Raw genomic sequence first — 20,666 nt, forward strand, 5'->3', positions numbered from 1 at the left:
TCCCTAGTTGTTCTTGACGGCACACCCAGCTGTGAGCACAAGGCAATTAGGGCCACACAGTTTCAGTCATTGAGACAATCATACAGTCTCTAGTCACTTTGGTGTTTCTCGCTAGCTGACTTGATCGTCGGAGTGCAAACGGCCGCGAGGGCGCCCCTTTGTTATTCTTTTTCAGGTACACACAGACGAGGCAGAACGAAGGTGCCCTAGCTCGTTAGAACAAAGCCACGCATAAAGACGACCCAAGTCAACCGGCCAGAACATCTGGCGCCCACCGTGGGGCCGATATAAACATCGGTTCCACCACACAAGCTTTCAGTTCCCGATTCCAACACTCAGATAAGTCAAGAGGATCCCCAGAGAGCCATGACCACCCGACCAGCACGCGCTAGAAGTGAAGAGATGACCCTACAGCAACTCATGGGCATGGTGCACGGGCTACAAGACGCAGTGGCAGCCTCGAAAGTAGAACAGGAGCGCATGCAGGAGGACCTGACAGCTTCTCAAGCAAGAAGCGAGGAACTCCACCGCACCAACGAGGAGTTACGCCATAGATGGCGTGGCAGAGACGAACCGGAGGCCGCATCCCCACCCAGGGAATTCACAACACCATTTTCACAGGCGATCTTGGAGACGGCAATTCCCAATACGTTCACAGGACCCAAAGCGACCTTCACGGGAATGGAGGATCTTGAAGCACACCTCACGGCGTTCCACACACAGATGTTGCTGGTAGGCGGTTCAGACGCCGTTAGGTGCAAGCTTTTTATGAGCACCCTGACAGGGATGGCCATGGATTGGTTCATCAGCCTCCTAGAGGGCCACGTCACGTCCTTCGCCCAGCTTTCACAACTATTTAGAGAACAGTACCTAGCCAACAGAACTCCCGCCCCAGTCTCGTACGATCTTTTCGACGTCAAGCAGTTCCAAGGCGAAACCCTAAAAGAGTACATAAGCCGCTTTGGGGCACAGGTAGTGAGAGTAGGCACCAAGGAGGAACCCATGATTGTATACGCGTTCAAGAAGGGGGTGCGTCCCGAATCTTTCAGTAAAACGCTTAACCGCAGTCGCCCCAAAACCTTCGCCGAGATAAGGCGACAAGCGGTAGAACATATTGCCTCGGAAGGCGAAACGTACGAGAAATGCACAACCACTGCGCCAACGCGCCCCAAGGCACAGATACGCACGCAACCTGTTCGGGTTCACCAAGCCGCCACAGAAAGGAAACACTTTGACAGGAAACGCGCTTACGAGCCACGGAGGACCCAACCTAAGGGTCGAGTAGAGGAAGGGAGAGAAGCAAGCAAGCCGCCGAGGCACAACTTCGTGATGGAACTTAAAGATCTGATTGCGGTACCCAGCATAGCCGACAGGTTGAGGCCGCCGATTAAAGCTGACAAGGTGTTGGGACCTCGCAAGGAGTCGTGGTGCGAATTCCACGAAGCATTCGGGCACCATATTAACAACTGTCTGGCGCTTGGCTATCAGTTGGACGAGGTCGTGAAGAATGGTTTCCTGAAGGATTACTTGATGGAGAAACAGGCGGGACGACCGTCAGGCTCGCAACCGGGGGGCAGTGAGGGGCAGCAGCATGAGGCGCCCGTTCTCGGTGAAATCCACACCATAGCTGGTGGGTTCTCGGGTGGCGAGTGTACGGCGTCGCAGCGTAAGAGGTATGCAAGGTCCGTAATGTCAGTGGAAGTTTTTGAGGACCATTCGCCCGATGTGGACATCACGTTCACTAAGGAAGACCTCAGGGATGTTGTGCCGCATGACAACGATCCCATTGTGATCTCGCTCGTCACGGCAGGGAGGACGGTCCATCGGGTCTTGGTCGATCAAGGGAGCTCGACAGACGTGATGTTCTGGCCGACCTTCGAAAGGCTACAACTATCTACGGACCAACTGAGGCCATATGGGGGCTGCTTATACGGTTTTGCGGGTGATCAAGTCGAAGTCAGGGGATACATTGAGTTAAGAACAACGTTCACAGATGGGGCCGCCTCGCGCACGGAGAAAATCAAATACCTTGTCGTGAACGCCCCCTCAGCATATAATATCCTATTGGGAAGGCCAACACTCAATAGGATAGGAGCCGTACCCTCCACGAGGCACATGAAGGTCAAATTACCTTCAATGGAAGGGGTGATCGTCACCATCCGATCTGACCAAGAAGAGGCAAAGAGATGCTACGAAAACAACCTCAAGAACAGGCGATCAGTGTGCCATGTGACCACAACACCACCTCTTGGTACGGGGAATGAGCATGAAAACCGACGGGCTATGGATGCAGCATCAGAGGGGACCGCCGAAGGCGACGTGGTTATGGATGTGGCATTGGAAGCAGCCACCAAGGGCGACGTAACCATGGAAGATGTCGAGCCGAGGTCTGAGAGCAACGCTGGAGTAGAGGAAGAGGAAAACTGCCCGGAAGCCGCCAGGGAGTCAAGCATTGTGAGAGCATTGCTCGCTAGTGAGAAGAGGCCTCGGCCAGTTGGAGATTGGCTCGAAAGGGAGATCGGCGGAAAAACTTTTAAGTTGGGGAAAACTTTAGACGGCGAGACACAGGAACAGATCGCCAAGGTGATAGGCAGGCATCTGGACGCGTTCGCGTGGTCTGCCTCGGATATGCCGGGAATCGACCCCGATTTTTTATGTCATCGTCTAGCAATGGACCCTCAAGTCAAACCAGTCCGACAAAGAAGAAGAAAGTTCAATGAAGAAAGGAGACAGGCGATTAGAGATGAAACGCAAAAACTCCTCGACGCGGGCCACATCAAGGAGATACAGTATCCGGAATGGCTCGCTAATGTTGTATTGGTAAAGAAGAGCAATGGGAAATGGCGAATGTGTGTCGACTTCACAGATCTAAACAAAGCCTGTCCAAAGGATTCCTATCCTCTGCCAAGTATAGACGCCCTAGTGGACAGCGCAACAGGGTGTAAATTGTTAAGTTTCTTAGACGCATTCTCGGGGTACAACCAAATTAAGATGCACCCCATGGACGAGGAAAAAACTGCCTTCATGATGGAGAAGTCGTGCTATTGCTACAAGGTGATGCCTTTTGGGCTGAAGAATGCGGGGGCCACGTACCAGAGACTGATGGATAAAGTGCTTGCACCTATGCTTGGGAGGAACGTGCAAGTTTACGTTGACGATATGGTCGTAACATCCCTGGAAAAAAACCAGCATATTGCCGATTTGGAGGAGCTTCGTTACGATAGCCAAATACAAACTGAAGCTGAACCTTGAGAAGTGCATTTTCGGCGTGGAGGCGGGAAAGTTCTTAGGTTTTCTCTTGACCGAAAGAGGGATCGAAGGAAACCCTGACAAGTGTGCGGCCATTTTGGCGATGAGGAGCCCTGCTACAGTTAAGGAGGTGCAGCAGCTCACGGGTCGGATGGCCGCCCTGTCGCGATTTGTGTCTGCTAGTGGAGAGAGGGGTCACCCGTATTTCCAGTGCTTGAAAAGGAATAATAGGTTTGTCTAGACGAAGGAGTGTGAAGAGGCTTTTGTGAAACTCAAAGAGTACTTGGCGAGCCCGCCGGTTCTGTGCAAACCTCAAATGGGAGCGCCCCTCAGGTTATACTTCGCCGTAACCGAGAAGGCGCTGAGTGCGGTGCTTGTCCAGGACCAAGATCAAATTCAGAAACCCATTTATTTTGTCAGCAAGGTGTTGCAGGGCCCAGAAGTGAGATATCAGGCTTTGGAGAAAGCAGCACTGGCAGTAGTGTTTTCGGCGAGGAGGTTGCGCCATTACTTCCAGAGTTTTACAGTGTTGGTGATGACCGACTTACCTATCCAGAAGGTTCTAAAGAAACCAGATGTGGCTGGAAGAATGGTAAAATGGGCGGTAGAGTTGTCGGAGTTCGACATCAAGTATGAGCCCCGGGGGTCGATCAAGGGACAAATCTTCGGTGACTTCATGGTCGAACTATCTTCTGAAACAGTGCAGAACGCCGGAGATGGTTTTCGTTGGGAGCTCTCAGTGGATGGGTCCTCTAACCAGTTGGGCAGTGGGGCCGGGATAATTCTGGAAGGACCCAACGGCGTGTTGATAGAACAGTCCCTAAGGTTTGCCTTTAAAGCCAGCAATAACCAAGCGGAATATGAGGCTTTGATCGTTGGTATCTTGTTGGCAAAGGAGATGGGAGCAAGGGTGCTGATGGCCAAGAGCGATTCATTGCTAATCACAGGCCAAGTAACTGGCAAGTTCCAGGCTAAGGATCCGCAGATGGCAGCTTATCTGGAGTATGTGCAGGAGTTAAGGAGGTCTGTTGTTTTGTTCGAAGTAGTGCATGTGCCAAGAGAGCAGAACGCCCGAGCTGACGTGCTAGCAAAGCTCGCCAGTTCGGGCAAGGGGGGCAGGCAGAGGACCGTCATACAAGAAACCCTGAAGACACCTCGAGCGTTCGTGGCGGACCACCAAGTTCTCCAAGTCTGCAAGTCAAGGGAAGGGATGGCGAGGGGTCATAAGTCTCTATCTCAGGAGACCTTGAGGACGCTAAGGGTTAGAGCGCATCCAGTGGGAGAGACAAAGATGACACAAGTTTGCGCCGTCCACGAGCCGGACACATGGATAACGCCATACCAGCGCTACATGGCAGATGGCGTACTCCCAATGGACCCGACGGAAGCTAGGAAGGTAAAAAAGAACTCCAGCAAGTTCACCCTCATCGATGGCGAGTTGTACAGGTTTGGGTTCACACACCCCCTTTTAGTATGTGTGCATGGAGAGAGGTGCACGAGAATTATGGCCGAGCTCCATGAGGGGATTTGCGGGAGTCACATCGGAGGTCGAGCCTTGGCGACAAGAACCATCCGTGGAGGTTATTATTGGCCGATAATGAGGGAAGACTGCAAGAGATATGCCCAACGTTGCAAGCAGTGCCAGGAGCACGCCGATTGGCACAAGGCGCCTCCGGAAGAGTTAAAGTCAATCTACAGTCCCTGGCCTTTCCACACATGGGGAATCGATATTCTGGGACCCTTCCCATTGGTGATTAGGCAGATGAAGTATTTGGTTGTGGCAGTCGAATACTTCACGAAGTGGATTGAAGCAGAACCAGTAGCCCAGACCACCGCGCACAAGATTCAGAATTTCTTATGGAAGAATATTGTGTTTCGTTTCGGTGTGCCCAAACGTTTGGTATCAGATAACGGGACTCAGTTCGCAAGTCACCTGTTGAAGAAGCTGTGCGAGGATGTTGGAACTCAACAGGTGTTCGCTTCTGTGGAACACCCACAAACGAATGGGCAGGTGGAGTCAGCTAATCGGGTTTTACTAAGAGGTTTGAAGAGGAGATTGGAGAAGGCCAAAGGATCTTGGGCTGAGGAAGTTCCCCGTATAATATGGGCATATCATACCACTGAACAGTCAGGAACCCGCGAAACCTCGTTTAGCTTGGTATACGGGTGCGATGCGATGATCCCAATCGAAATCCAGGAAAGCTCGCCGAGATTCCAGAACTTCGTGGCAGAAGACTCGAATGCAGAAAGGAGGATGAACTTAGATTTGTTGGATGAGGTCAGGGAGGAGGCAAGGGTAAAGGCCGAAGCAATAAAGAGAAAAGTCGAGCGCAAGTACAATTCTAGGGCAAGGCCAAGGCAGTTCGGAGATGGTGACCTGATAATGAGGAAGGCCCACCTGTACGAGATGCAGAATAAATTGTCACCCAAATGGACAGGACCATTTAGGATAACTGAAGCACTCGGGAACGGCGCCTACCGCTTTGAAACACTGGAGGGAGGGGCGATTCCTCGCACTTGGAACGCCACCCATCTCAAGTTTTATTACAGTTAAAGCATTGTAAGTAGCAGTTAACTCGAACAGTTAAATGAAAACAGTTTTTCAAGGTGGCGCTCTTTTTCCCTAAGGAGGGTTTTTTAATGAGGCCACCCAATAAAGAAAGTTCGAGTTTATCAAAGTTTCCCAGTTATTGAGTTTGCATGATTGTCATTTTAAGTTTTCAAAGAAAAGACTTTGTCGTCCTTGTGTAATTTAGGGCAGATTCAGATCGCATGCATTAAGTCCAAAGTTTTAAGACCTCATCGCCACCTCGCGATCGGAGGCAAAGGTATAAAGTTTTAAGCCCTCATCGCCAGTTGGCGATTGGAGGTAAAGGTTAAGTTTTAAGTCCTCATCGCTGCTTGGTGATTGGAGGCACAAGTCAAGTTTTACGTCCTCATCGCCACTCGGCGATCGGAGGCACTAGTATAAAGTTTTTTAAGTCCTCATCGTCGCTTGGCGATCGGAGGCAAAGGTTAAGTTTTTCAAGTCCTCATCGCCACTCGGCGATCGGAGGAACTAGTATAAAGTTTTTAAGTCCTTGTCGCCACCTGGCAATCGGAGGCGAAAGTTAAGTTTTAAGTCCTACTCGCCTAGAACGAGTATAGGCAAGAACATAATAAAAAGTCCTACCCGCCTAGAGCGAGTATAGGCGAGAACAGATCAGAAGTCGTACTCGCCAAGAACGAGTTTAGGCGGGAACAGATTAAGAAGTCCTACTCGCCAAGAACGAGTATAGGCGAGAGTTCAGAGCAAGATAACAGTTAAAATCCGGGCGCCTAGTCCTTGAGAAGGGGTTAAGGGATTCCTTCGGGACGCCCCCTCCTCAAGTATGAATAGCTAGCCCCGGTACCAGATAACAGTTAAAATCCGGGCGCCTAGTCCTTGAGCAGGGGTTAAGGGATTCCTTCGGGACGCCCCCTCCTCAAGTATGAATAGCTAGCCCCGGTACCAGATAACAGTTAAAATCCGGGCGCCTAGTCCTTGAGCAGGGGTTAAGGGATTCCTTCGGGACGCCCCCTCCTCAAGTATGAATAGCTAGCCCCGGTACCAGATAACAGTTAAAATCCGGGCGCCTAGTCCTTGAGCAGGGGTTAAAGGATTCCTTCGGGACGTCCCCTCCTCAAGTATGAATAGCTAGCCCCGGTACCAGAGAAAGTCCTCCTCACCCTCGAGTGAGTTCAGGCAAGATGAGATTAAAAGTCCTCAGTGCATCCAAGGAAAAGGTAGCCCCTGGGCAAGTTGAGGCACCAGATAAAGTCCTTCTCGCCGTCGAGCGAGTTCAAGCCAGATAAAGTCCTTCTCACCTCAGAGTGAGTTCAGGCAAGAACAGAATACAAGACCTCTTTGGTTAAGCAAATTGAGGCAAGTCCGAAGGTCCTCAGTGCAGAATCAGGCCAGCCCGGCTTAGGCGATGGCCTAGAAATACACATGTCACCTGGCAGATCGCCTAAACGGACATCGCCTAAGTAAGACATCGCCTAAACGGACATCAAAGCAAGACATCGCCCGAAGAGGAAGACATCACCTAAACGGACATCGCCTAAGTAAGACATCGCCTAAGTAAGACATCGCCCGAAGAGTCAACCCGCATGACGTAAGCATTTCACAGAGAGGGGGCCCACACGATGGGATAACCCTAAGTTGGGTGGCGGCACTGTGGGTCCCTCCGCACAGAATAAACGATCAAGTCAAAAGGGCACGTGACAGTGCCCACGTGCTCATTAAAGATCTTCAAGGAAGGCTGCATGCATGACACGTGTTTAATTAGGGCACTCGAACAGTATGATGGCGCGAGAAATACAGCGCTCAAGTTAGAGCCCAAGTGGCCATAAGATTATACATTGCACTCCAGATAAGGGAAGCCCATGGGCCGGATACGCTAAGATCCTAAAGATAGCGGCGCAAGGACTCCAAGGAACCCTAGATAATAGCAAGCAACGCAGAGGTAAACCCTAGTTTTCACCTATATATAGGGCACGAATAAGCCCTAGTGAGGGACGTTTTTTCACAGTTGCATGAGTTCTAACCTAGTTTTCATAAAGTTACTCAGAACAGTAGTCCCTAGTTGTTCTTGACGGCACACCCAGCTGTGAGCACAAGGCAATTAGGGCCACACAGTTTCAGTCATTGAGACAATCATACAGTCTCTAGTCACTTTGGTGTTTCTCGCTAGCTGACTTGATCGTCGGAGTGCAAACGGCCGCGAGGGCGCCCCTTTGTTATTCTTTTTCAGGTACACACAGACGAGGCAGAACGAAGGTGCCCTAGCTCGTTAGAACAAAGCCACGCATAAAGACGACCCAAGTCAACCGGCCAGAACATCTGGCGCCCACCGTGGGGCCGATATAAACATCGGTTCCACCACACAAGCTTTCAGTTCCCGATTCCAACACTCAGATAAGTCAAGAGGATCCCCAGAGAGCCATGACCACCCGACCAGCACGCGCTAGAAGTGAAGAGATGACCCTACAGCAACTCATGGGCATGGTGCACGGGCTACAAGACGCAGTGGCAGCCTCGAAAGTAGAACAGGAGCGCATGCAGGAGGACCTGACAGCTTCTCAAGCAAGAAGCGAGGAACTCTACCGCACCAACGAGGAGTTACGCCATAGATGGCGTGGCAGAGACGACCCAGGTCAACCGGCCAGAACAGGGACCATAACAGAAAAACTGTTTTATCTTTGACTGAGCTTTAAATGATTTAACTGCTTACGCTCCAGTCATTAAATGCTTTGACCAATCTTTTAATGCAATTTAAGAGTTTGTTAAGATTTGATAACAAACAACATCTTTGAATAAAATTCAGCATAACAGATTTGAGTAACAATCATTTACAATATTTTGAAAAGAGTTTTTGAGTTTTTAAAAGAGCTGAGATTGCTTAGAGTTTGTGATTGATCAAAGTGTGTGGAATAGGATTCTGCTTGTATTGATTTCAGATAATCTTTTGTAACAAGTGTAATCCTTGTACTCTGCTGAACAAGTTTCGTTTCTGTGTTTGCTGAGATTGGCTGTGTGTTCTTGAGGGGATCAAGATCAACAATTTTAGTGTTGGTGTGTTGGCCAAGAAGAGTGTGTGTTTTGAGGTGTTCAAGGTCACTTTCTTGGTTTTGGTGTAAGTGATCTAGGTGTGATTGCTTAGTGGATTTCCTCAGGGTTTTTGAGAAGACTGGATGTAGCTCTGGATTTGGAGTGAACTAGTATAAACATCTGTGTGAAATCTCTCTATCCTTAAACTCTTTAAATTCAGTTTTGTTTGTTGTTTGCTGGTATAAACAACTGATTGTTTCTGTGAAACAACCGATTGTTTTTCTGGTACTGCAGCTTTTGCTTGCTGCTTTGGTAAACTGAATTCTTTATCAATTGCTTTCTTCAGATAATTTCATTCTTGTTTTAAAAGTTTGTGAAAACCCTCTTTAAACTTTTCACGCCCTCTAGTTTAAAGCCATCCATTCTAACATCATCTTCTAGGTTCACTTCAAAATAGAGTAGAAATTTAGATACCAAAACAGCATATGGATAACGATAGTCACTTAACCTCATTGCCTTTTGCATGTGCTCTTTGATGATGTGAATCCAATTGACTTTGATCTTCTTCATGATGCAGAAGAAGTACACCAGATCTTCCTCAGTAAGAACAGAATGATTGCTCCCCCTTGGTGTTTGAATCCAAGTCACAATGAGGGCTAACAACCTTTCATCAAGTCTCAAGCCACCAACCGAGCAAGTACTAACTTGTGCATTTTGGTTCTTGAAGCAGCTCTTGTAGTATTAGATTTTGTTGAAATCCTCCACTACTCCAAGGTTTCCCTTGTTAATCCTGAGACCAGAGAACTTAAGACCAGCAACAACAGCCCATACCTCATGAGTTATCTCCATTTCTACACCTTTCACATGGGAAACTAGGTTGTTTCCCTCAAACTTGAGATTTGTATAGAACACCCTTATCAAATCTGAGTAGATGTTTCCCTTCATCTCCAGGAACTTTCTGAGAGATTGATCTTTGAGGAGCCTCCTTACATTATCAAGCTTTTGGCTTTTCAGCCAATTAAAGCACACAACCTTGGGATTGTTTATCACTTTTGTGCTTGTTTCAAACCTATATCTCTCAATTAGATCATTGTCTCCAGAAAACCATCCTTCTAGCCTTCCTCCAGACCTTACAACTCTGGTTTTGACTCTTCTTGAGGTGGGAGGAGTTGAATCCATGATGGCAGAGAAGAAAACAGAGAAAAGCTTCACTCACAGATTTTGCAAGAGATGTTGCAAGAGATGTCTCAAGAGATGTTGCAATTGGTTGTTCTTGTGGAAGAGATTAGCTGCAATAGAATTTATAGCAGTAATAGAATTAAAAAGCATTCAATGTTATGAGTGGGTACCAGATTTTCAGAGAGAGAGGACTTGACTCTGCACTGCACAGAAAACGTTAGAAAAAAGCTGAAAATCACATGGTCTTCACATGTGATCTTTGACTAGTCATTAAGGCTCTTGAGTTTCCAAGATTTTGGAATATATTCCTTTATGACTGTTGTAACTTCTTTCTGAACGTGATCATCTTTCAACACTGGTTCATTGACCAAGGATTCTCTCTTTAAATTGATCTGCAACGGATAGAAACTCAAAAAGAAATTAAATTGATTTCTTCACAGTGCTGTCAGGCTCAAAACAATTGGTTGTTTCGAAGAAACAATCGGTTGTCTTTCTGCAGCAGTTAAAACTGATTTTGAATTTTAACCATGAGCAGAAAGAGTTCAAAACAGATGAGGTTAAGCATTTTAAAGAAGATATTTAATCATGAGAAAGAACTTAAAAACAGAAATTAAGAACTGAGAAATGAAGGTCTTATCCTTTATGTTGTTCTTTCAATGAGCCATTTTTCTTTGTGGTCAAGAAGCTTTAGTTTGACTGTTGAAGGCTTGTGGACAGATAAATCATTGATTCAGCTTCAATGTTGGTTTGTTCCTTTCAAGAACTTGATCAAATGGCTCAGTCCTTCACACTTCTTTCAGAATTCCTGCACAAGCATGAGTTCAAGCAACAAGATTTGGTCCCTTTACAAATGTGGGTCCAATTGATTTCTTTTTCTCATTTGGAACCTCACATCCTTTAGGAATCCATTTCATGAAGCCCCTGGGAACAAAAAACTTTCTTATTTTGCAGAATCTAACCGAATGGCCCTTTTTCATGCAATAAAAGCATGTAACAACCGGCTGTTTCGATTTAAAAATCGGTTGTTTTACTAGCTTTCTTAAAAAAAAATTGAAAACTTATCTTGTTGGTTCTGTGGATTGAAACCTAAACCAACCTTTCCAAATACACAGCTTTGAGATTCCAAGACATTCTCAAAGTTAGATTTCCCTTTTGAAAGCTTGTCCACAGTGTCAACAAGATAATGAACGTTTCTCTCAAGATTTTCACAATTTTCGCAAATGAGAGTGTCACACTTGCAATAAGAGTTTTTGAAATGATTTTCCAGATTTTTGAAATCATTTTTAGATTTTTCTATCTCATCTTCAAGTGATTTCACTCTCTTTTGCAGCCAGCTGTTAAGTTCTTTCAATCAGTTGTTTGAAAGAACCAATCGATTAGCTTCATCATGAGTTTCTTGAAAAGCTTCAAGCAATTCAGTATAATTTTGTTCATTTAGAGAAGCACATGAACTTACCTCAGTTGAGCTACAAGATTCATCATCTTCTTCAGCAATCAAGCAGATGTTTGCTTTCTCATCTTCACTTGATGAAAAGCTTGATGATGATACTTCATTTTCATCCCAAGCTATGTAGGCTCTCTTTGTCTTGCCTTTCTTTTCCTTGTTGCTAGGCTTTTTCTCCTTGCTTTTGTTTGGACAATCTTCCTTTATATGACCTTGCTCATCACAGCCAAAACAAGTATAGTTATTAGAATTAAAATAATTTGATTTCTTGTTTCCATGCCTATCTTTGTTGTTGTCCTTGTTGCGGTTCCTCTTCATGAATTTGCTGAACTTTCTTGACAGCAAGCTAAGGTTTTCCTCATCACTATCATCACTGGATTCTTGCTTTCCTTTGTGCTTGGAAGCTTTTAAGGCTATGCTCCTTACATGCTTGTCTGCGATTTCTTGAACATTGAGTCGATTCATCTCTAACTCATGTTTCCTAAGCTTACCAAACAAAGAAGCCATACTCAAGGATGTTAGATCTTTAGATTCGGAAATAGCAGTTACCTTGGGTTGCCATGCTCTATCAAGACATTTCAAGATCTTGATGTTTAGCTCTTCTTTTTCAAAGGTCTTGTCAAGGCTCATGAGATGATTGATGATGTGCGTGAATCTTTTCTGCACTTAAGCAATTGTTTCACCTTTGAGCATTCCGAACATCTCATACTCTTGGATTAGAGCATGTTTCCTAGCTCTCTTTACTTCATTTGTACCTTCATGAGTTACTTCTAAGGTGTCCCACATTTCTTTTGATGACTTGCATTGAGAGACCCTGAAAAACTCATCAGAATTTAAAGCAAAGGTTATTATATTTTTGGCAATGCAATCGAATTTGGCCTTCTTGCTTTCTGAATCAGTCCATTGAGACCATGGCTTTTCAATGAAAGATCCATCTTTTTCAAATTTTGGCACAAAAGGACCATTTTCAATTGCATCCCAAATTCCTTTGTCAAGTGATTCCATAAATATTTTCATTCTTACTTTCCAAAATTGGTAGTTCAAACCACAAAACAGAGGTGGTCTATTGATTGAAGCACCTTCCCCAAAAGGTAGTCTATCAGCCATTTAAAAAAAAGTTTTAGGATCAACTTGAATAAATTTCAAGAACCAAGCTCTTGATGCCAATTGTTAGAATGGATGACTTTAAACTAGAGGGGGGGGGGGGGGTGTGAATGGTTTAAAGAGGGTTTTCGCAAACTTTTAAGATAAGGATGAAATTATCTCAAGAAACAATTGATAAGAAATCCAGTTTTCCAAATCAACAAGCAAAAACAACAGCACCAGAAAAACAATCGGTTGTTTCACAGAAACAATCGGTTGTTTATACCAGTTTGCAAATATCAAAACTGAATTTAAAGAGTTTAAGGATAGAGAGAATGCACGCAGATGTTTATACTGGTTCACTCTAAACCCAGAGCTACATCCAGTCTTCTCAGAAACCACCGAGGAATTCCACTAAGCAATCAAACCTAGATCACTTACAACACAACCAAGAAAGTGACCTTGATCCCCTCAAGACACACACTTCTCTTGGCCAACACACCAACACTAAGAATGCTGATCTTGATCCCCTCAAGAACACACAACACTTCTCAGCAAACACACAAACAAACTTGTTCAACAGAATACAAGGATTGCACTTGTTACAGAAGCAAATATGAAATCAATACAAGCAGAAATCCTATCTCACACTCTTTGATCAATCACAAACTCTAAGTAATCTCAGCTCTTTGAAAAACTCAAAAACTTGTATTCAAAAGATTGTTACTCAAATCTGTTTTTCAGAATTTATTCAAAGATATTGTTTGTTATCAAATCTTAACAAACTTATTCATTGCATTTAATGATTGGTCAAAGCATTTAAAGACTGGAGCGTAAACATTTAAAGCATTTAAAGCTCAGTCAAAGCTAAAACAGTTTTTCTGTTATGGTACCAAAACAAACAATCGGTTTTTTTATTGAATCAATCGGTTGTTTTTGTTTTAACAGCTCAACCATTTGAAAACAGTTTTCAATCTTTTCTAAAAACATCTAAGTATAAAACAATCGGTTGTTTCGACAAAACAATCAGTTGTTTTTCACTTAGTTTGAAAAACACTTTTTCTTTTAAAAGATTGAGAATGCTTATGCTATGGATTCAATCTAGAGTGGATTACAAAACTCAAACTATCCCAGATCCTAACTAACACAGCTCAGCAATAGCAAGCACAGCCAAGCCTTCAACATCCTTCAAAGGGTTTTGGATTCTTCAAAGCTTGAACACCACTTGGTTCAACAAGTGTTATCTCTTCTCCCTTGGTCTTATCTTTATGAGAATGAAGCTCTCAATTGGCGGCCTTCCACTCGATGGTTACCACTCATCAAGTGGCATGAATATCACTCTCATTTTCCATAAGTTTTCTTCTTCCGTTCTCCTTCATTTCCGCCTTCCATTCTATGTTCATTGTCTTTGTTTCCTTCATCATATTGTTTTCGATTTTGGTCTTTATCATTTGAGTTTTGCATCCATTCTCACCATATCTTGTCTTTTGATCTTTGCCTTTGTGAAATGAACATTCACATCTACTTAACCATTTCGTTAAGTTAATGTCCAGTGGGGACTTTCCTAAGGTTTTCACTCTTAAATTCTTAAAACCTCAATCTAAAGTGTCACACCATAAAATGAACAAGCCTAAAATCAACTCACATCGTGTGGTTATCAGAGCTTAGGTTCTTGAGTTTATTTTGCTTTGAGTTGATTGCTGATCCTGCCTGTTGACCGGAACGCTGGAAACTGCCTCGTCAAAGGATCGACGTGCGCACCGCTTCTCACCTCCGTTCCTCTTCGGGATCTACCTCAAGAACCTGCAAAGAAACAGAGCGGCGCCGCTGCGGCCGATCGCACTCCAACGCTCAAGTCAGTGACGGTATCACCAAATACTAAGAGAACAAGAACCGTGCAAATCCTCTCTCACAGTCAGCTCTATCACTCGCAAGCGTAAAGAGTATAAACTGAACGTGCGTACCTCAGAAAGTTTGTTGAGAACTCTTATATACCTGGTTGTTTTCTCTCTCCTGGCAGTTACAGACCTGGACACGTGGCTCGCATCCAGTCGTACACGTGCCATCATCTGGAGCCTCCTTGACTTGGCGCTGCTTCTACTCTCATTTTGGCTAAGTTACTTATGCATGGTACTGCCCAGTGCATAACTAACTTGGGAGTGCGATCTCTACTGGAACTGGCGAGTTAGGGTGTTCTCATACACCTTCCCTGTGGTCTCGCCGGCCGCCTTCATAATCTGCTTCTCCTTCATCTTTGGCGATGTGCTTGCTCTGGCGATCTCCGATGATTAGGTCGCCTGAAACTACATCTGGCGACTTCGTCTTTAACCTGGTGATCGCCGATTCTGGTAAGCTGGAAATCGGATCACGCTAATTTAACAACTGGCGACTACACGAGCCCCCCAACTTCCTTCCTTCTTGCCAACCTGGCGCCTTGCCAACACGCTTATACTGTAGCAGGATGCCACGTCATCACTCCCGACTACCAGGGCGGTACAATTGCCACTTTACATTCTTTACATTCAAGCACCTTTAATTTCTTGTCTTTAAATTCTAGTACCTTTAATTATTGTCTTTAAATTCAAGTACCTTTAATTCTTGTATTTACATTCTTCCAATTTAAATTTTCAGCCCTTTATTTTCTTGCAATTTTCATTTAGCCATTTTATTTTCCATAGCTTTGTTTCGCTTTTGGATTGTTATTTTGTGTCTTATTGTGTTCTTGCCTTTTGCTTTGAGTCATATGTTCAATAGTGTTCTAGGAGTCCTTACTTTGATTCTACTTACTTGCTTTTAATTTTGAAAATTTGAGAAATAATTAGAAACTTGTTTTAGTAAAAGTAGATTTAAGTTCCAAACAAAAGAATTCAAGTGTTCAATTATATTGAATCCCAGAGTTTTTGTGAAAATTGGAGTTATTGAAAATTATACATGATTAAAACTATGGACTTTCATTTCCATAATTCAAAAAAAAAATAGTATAAAAAAAGTGAAAATGCAGGAATGATTAGTGAGCTTAGGGATACTCAATCCCTATTTTTCCATTTGCAACAACAAACTCTTTGACTTGTTTTCTTGTTAATTTTTGCCATCATAACAACTTTCAACACATTTTTATTATTCTGTTTTATATTCAGCGAATATTTTACTTGATTATTCAACTTTTCCTTGTGGGTTTGATATTCGTCCTTAGGGATACATTATTACTTCTAACAACGCGGTGCACATGTCGTAAAAAGTCATCAATGCCCTAACCATGGATTTGAAGACATGGACCTGCTAAGTATCTTTCACAATGGTCTGAAGCCTGACAGAAAAAATATCTTAGATAAAGCAGTAGGAGGAATTATGATGGTTGTTGATGAAAAACAAGCTACAATAGTTATAAATGCTTTGACTTCAACAAACTACATGTTAGAGTTAAAGGCCTTAAATAAGAGGGGGGTATTGTTTAATGTAAGATTTTCCAAAAATTATGGGCAAGAATGAATTTAATGCAGAATCACAAAAGAAGCAATCAGATCAGTCAAACAATAAAACTGTTTTAATTTAATTCCAGAAGATCAACCGATTGTTTTTATCAGCACTTTGCAAAAACACAGATCAAACAGTTTTAATAACAATGAGGGATAGAGAGTGTTCCTGCCGGTTGACCGAAAGATCTTCGTGCGTTGAACTTGACTCGCGAACAAGGACTCCTTCTTCTCCAACTCAGATCTCTGCCTTACTCCACCGTGAGTACCTGAAATGAAGTGAACAAAGGGCGCCCTCGCGACCGTTTGCACTCCGACGATCAAGTCAGCAAGCAACAACATCAAACACCTCTGTATCGGAGCACCGTAACTGAATGCGTTGAAGGTGTGTAACTGAATCGTAACTAACTTTTCTCTCTCTCCAACCACCCGTGCGTACAGTGAATAAGCAAGCGAAAGATCAAAAAGTGTGTAAACTCTGTGAAAACGTGCAACTGATAAAAATTACCTTACTAAGCTTCCAGAGAAGCTTATATACCTTGGTGTTTCAGTGCTTACTGCCACATGGCCTTTCTGACTTAAACATCACTTACATGTGGAAGGCCTTACAACACTGTAACCCAACTTAGGGAAATCCCGGGTGTAAGTCTTCCTTCCCTGGAGTGCATCTGGGCGCAAGGGGCGACTACCTGGGTGCCAACTCAAGCGCCCCAGCCTCTAGTCATTCGCCCTGGGAGTGTATCTGCCCTCCTCTCGTATCACGCACATGGTTCACCCCTGGGCGTGGCCGTGTCTGTCCCAGGGATTCTCCAGAGGTGGCGTGGATACTTCACGAGTCAAGTTACTCCCTACCGGTACTGGGGATATGGCCTTGAAGCCACCTTTCTCTTTCCCTTATCACTGTACTAGGGTACCGGGGCCTGAGGCCTCCTCATCCGTACCGTGGCCTCTAAACGTGTCGTCCCCTCCACGGTCTTCCCTACTCGTGGGTATCGGGGGATGACAACATCGACACCTGATTCTGGCGACGCCCGCGTACGACGACACCCATACCTAGCGACGCCCATATCTGACGACGCCCATGCCTGGCGACACCCACACCTGGCGACGCCCAAAGTGGTCAACCTATTGAATTTCTCCCTTGGGGCCCTTAGTGGATCCCACCATGTGTTTGACTTTGACTTTGGTCAACGCCCGGGGACGGGCACAAGCCCCCTAGTCTTGAGCTGACACTTGTTTTCAGCGAAAAGACTGAGGCCTCGCCCTACCATCCACGTGGCACTTCTGATGACGTGACATTCTCTGCACAGTTGACATGACACTCTCTGCGCTGGTAACGTGACACTTTAAGTCATTCTTTCTAGATTCACACCACCCCTCACTTGGCTTTTCTTTTTCTTTTTCTTTAGCTTCCCTTTCGTCTTCCTCTCTTTTCTTTTGTATCTTTCTTTCCTTCTTTACTTTATGGGAAGCAAAAAAAATTTCTACCCTCATTTCCCAATCTAAGCAAGCTTTTTCTTTTCCATGGAAATGGGGTAGGTCTACTCTAACCTCTCTTGGGCTTTCTTGTTCTCTTCTATCTCTTCTATTTCTTCTAGGCGGTGCTTGATAATAATCATTTATTCTAAGGCTTCCTTCCCGAAAAGAATCATGATCTTTAGAGATAGATGCATGAGAAGGTAATTTTTTTGAAATGTGAGACTTCTCATCCTTTGCTTTAGTCAATTCATTAGTTTTGGTCTCATTCTCCAATTGTTTAGATGAAATTGATTGAATATCCTTGGAAAGTTGTTTTAAAAGAGATTTCAAGGATTTCACATCACTTTTAAGAGATTTTGAGGAGTGAGAAGACATGACTAAAGCTTTGTGTATAGAAATGTTTTACTTTAAGAAAGATGAGGAAAGTTAATGAAGGTAGTTTTCCAGGTAAGAGAGGTGAGTCACAATGGACTACTTAAATACCAAGTCTTTGCCTTAGCCAAAAACTATCCCTCAAGATCTTCACACAAACCTTTCTTTAGGTAAATCACTTAAAACACAATGAGGAGTGAGAAATCAAATTTTTAATGCAAAAAAAACTATGCAAGCTATCTAACAACCCAAGGAAAATTATCAAAGCTTTAAACAAGTCAAAAGAAACAATTAAGCGTAGCTAACTAAAGGCAATTGGCATAATTAAAGCAAATTAAGAAATGCTAAGCTAGATAGTTTTAAGCTAGTCGGCCCTAGGTGAGGCTTCTTAGACACTTAGAGCCCTTGAAGACACATTCACCGTCTAATTGCGTAATTAACAAGTAATTAACAAGAGTTAAGTTGCAAAGAAATTAGATGGAACTCCCTTTGTGGATTTTCTATTTGCACTTCTTTTGTTGTCTCTTCTTTGTTGGGCCTTCCAATGTATGTGGTGTATTTAGTATGTGTTTGTTTCTGCCCCTTGCCTTTGATCCTCTTGGGATTAGGTAATTAATTCTTCAATCCAGCACCTATTAAGCACAACTAGACTTCCCTCAAGTCAATTCCCACTCAACAAGTACCAATTGATAATTAATCCACCACCAAGCTTAGAGGTCAAAGAAATAAAGCAAGAAACAAATTAGTTTGAAAAATAGTACCACACAAATGGAATTAAATGTGACACAACTTAGAAAGAGTTCAAAAGAATATTAGACAAGCAAATAAAAAGGGTACTCAAAGAAAGGATGGCACACAAAATGGAACCTATGGAATAGCACTAGATTTGATTTCAAAACCAAAAAACAACACCACTGAAACAAATTGTTGTGGTCCAGAATGCTTGATTTTCACAGATTTATGCTGAGCTGGCCTTTTAATATTTGCTTCTGAAAATTTATATTCAAACAAATCAAGATCTCAACAAAATTTTGGCGTTGGTTTCACTCCAAACGCATGCACCATTTAATTTTAATAATTTTTCTAAAATCAGTGCTCAGAACCGCCAGTTGTAGCTTCAGATTTGCACACTATTTTTGTAATATTTATCTTTTTTTTCTATTTCTTTTTTTGAACTGATTCTTTTTTTGTCCTTTCTCTAACACCTCAATCTTGCAAAATCCAGAGGCTCAGAATTTTCTTATGTGGAAATTAATTTTCATAAGCAAAATCAACCAAAACAGAATGGTGGAAAACAGAGGAAGACGAAAAAGAAAAAGGAAAAGAAAAGCATACTAAAGAAAAAAAAAAGAAAAGCCAAGTGAGGGGTGGTGTGAATCTAGAAAGAATGAGGAAAATATTATAACACCCCTTACAAGCATATTAAAAATAGAAAGCAAGAGAAAACCCTTGGGAAACAAAAGGCGTGGGAGAAGAGTGTTCCTTCCCACAAGGTCATTCAACAAGTCAAGCAAATTAAAAATACCTTTGAAAACATGATTCTTGTTGAACAACCTAGCCTTACCTCTTGTAAAGGAACACTTGCAAGCATAATAAGAAAAACAAGAGTCTGTAAAAGAAGCTTGTATAGATAAAGATGAAGTGGATTATTTCTCATATGTGCTAGGATATCACCAAGTGAATGTCAAGTTATCTATAAGCATCTACAAAAACAAATTTTTATGTGAGGTAGTGCCTAAAGAAACTTGTCATGTCTTATTGAGACAACCATTGCAAAGTGTACAAATTCTCATAAACAATGGTTGTAACAATGAGACTATCTTTACACATAAGAGAAAAAGTCTTCATGAAGGAGAACTCATGGGCCAAATTAGAGTTGATAAAACTCTAGAGCTTTTAAAAGGAAAATTTTTGTCCCCCATGAGAAAAGATGTTCAAAGACATTACCCTAGATACATATCTTGTTTTAAAACTACACCTAAGGCAATGTCTCATGAACTCTATACTCCTTCACCTTTTACAAATGATCCTTGGGAAGACACAAATTTCATATTAGAGCTTCCTAGGACAACAAAAAGGTTTTGATTCCTTTTTCATGGATGTGGATAAACTCTTCCTTAGAAAAGTGACAAGTCTCCATGATTCATCTTCAAAAATAGTGATGGATAGAGCTCCAAAACTTGAAAACATAGCTCTTTCTACTATGCTTCGAGAAATCATGAGAGACACCCACAATTCTTGGGATGAGTATCCTCCTCCTATTGAGCATGCATACAATGGAGTAGTCCACAAGATTACTCATATTTCTACATTTGAAGTTGTATGTGAACATAGTCCTCATTCCCTTTTAAAGTTGTTACCACCTTCTAAAGGAGTTATGCCTAAGGGAAAACTAACTACTTTTGGAAATTTTACAAAACATAAGAGGATTAGAGGACACATACAACCATCAAAGAGAAATATTGTGAGAAGTTGCCAAAAACAAAAGAAACACAAAAATGGCAACTTCATACAATTAAGTTTTCTCCAATTGCTCACACTAACTCCTTTGCTTTGTTTCAAGATTCCCATAGATGGACGTTTGACCCAGGAGGACAAGCCTTGACAAAGCAAGAGGCTGCTATCCGAGATCAAATCTGTAGATCTGAGGATAGATCTTCTCAAGAGGGAGGAGATGATGGACACCATCCAGCCACTTTCATCCTCCTAGTTAAAGAAAAAGCAATGGATTTGAGGACAAATCCTTTTTCAAGAGGGAGGGGATGATGGAAGAGGACCCAGCACCACTTTTCATAAAGGGCACCCACAAGAGGGT

General features: G+C 43.3%; 2 protein-coding genes across 2 annotated transcripts; both read left to right on the plus strand.

Moving 5' to 3' along the window:
• The first annotated feature begins 366 nt into the window (after positions 1-366).
• Positions 367-3,252, plus strand: LOC137834070 (uncharacterized). Its single transcript, XM_068642136.1, has 2 exons — positions 367-2,820; positions 3,076-3,252. The coding sequence occupies exons 1-2, from the start codon at positions 367-369 to the stop codon at positions 3,250-3,252; spliced, it is 2,631 nt and encodes an 876-aa protein (XP_068498237.1).
• Positions 3,253-3,838: 586 nt separating this feature from the next.
• LOC137834071 (uncharacterized) lies at positions 3,839-5,803 on the plus strand. Its single transcript, XM_068642137.1, has 3 exons — positions 3,839-4,645; positions 5,051-5,278; positions 5,378-5,803. Exons 1-3 carry the CDS (start codon positions 3,839-3,841, stop codon positions 5,801-5,803), a joined length of 1,461 nt encoding a protein of 486 aa, XP_068498238.1.
• Positions 5,804-20,666: the final 14,863 nt, after the last annotated feature.

This window comes from Phaseolus vulgaris, chromosome 5 (assembly GCF_000499845.2).
Source record: "Phaseolus vulgaris cultivar G19833 chromosome 5, P. vulgaris v2.0, whole genome shotgun sequence".
In the NCBI taxonomy this organism is placed as follows: Eukaryota; Viridiplantae; Streptophyta; class Magnoliopsida; order Fabales; family Fabaceae; genus Phaseolus; species Phaseolus vulgaris.

Bases quoted from the DNA above. Each gene is read 5' to 3' on its own strand.
- LOC137834070 (XM_068642136.1), top strand. From the start codon at position 367: ATGACCACCCGACCAGCACGCGCTAGAAGTGAAGAGATGACCCTACAG. The intron at 2,821-3,075 runs GTAAAGAAGAGC...TTTGGGCTGAAG, and splicing joins GGCTCGCTAATGTTGTATTG to AATGCGGGGGCCACGTACCA.
- LOC137834071 (XM_068642137.1), top strand. From the start codon at position 3,839: ATGGTAAAATGGGCGGTAGAGTTGTCGGAGTTCGACATCAAGTATGAG. The intron at 4,646-5,050 runs GTAAAAAAGAAC...TACTTCACGAAG, and splicing joins ACCCGACGGAAGCTAGGAAG to TGGATTGAAGCAGAACCAGT. The intron at 5,279-5,377 runs GTTTTACTAAGA...ACCACTGAACAG, and splicing joins AGGTGGAGTCAGCTAATCGG to TCAGGAACCCGCGAAACCTC.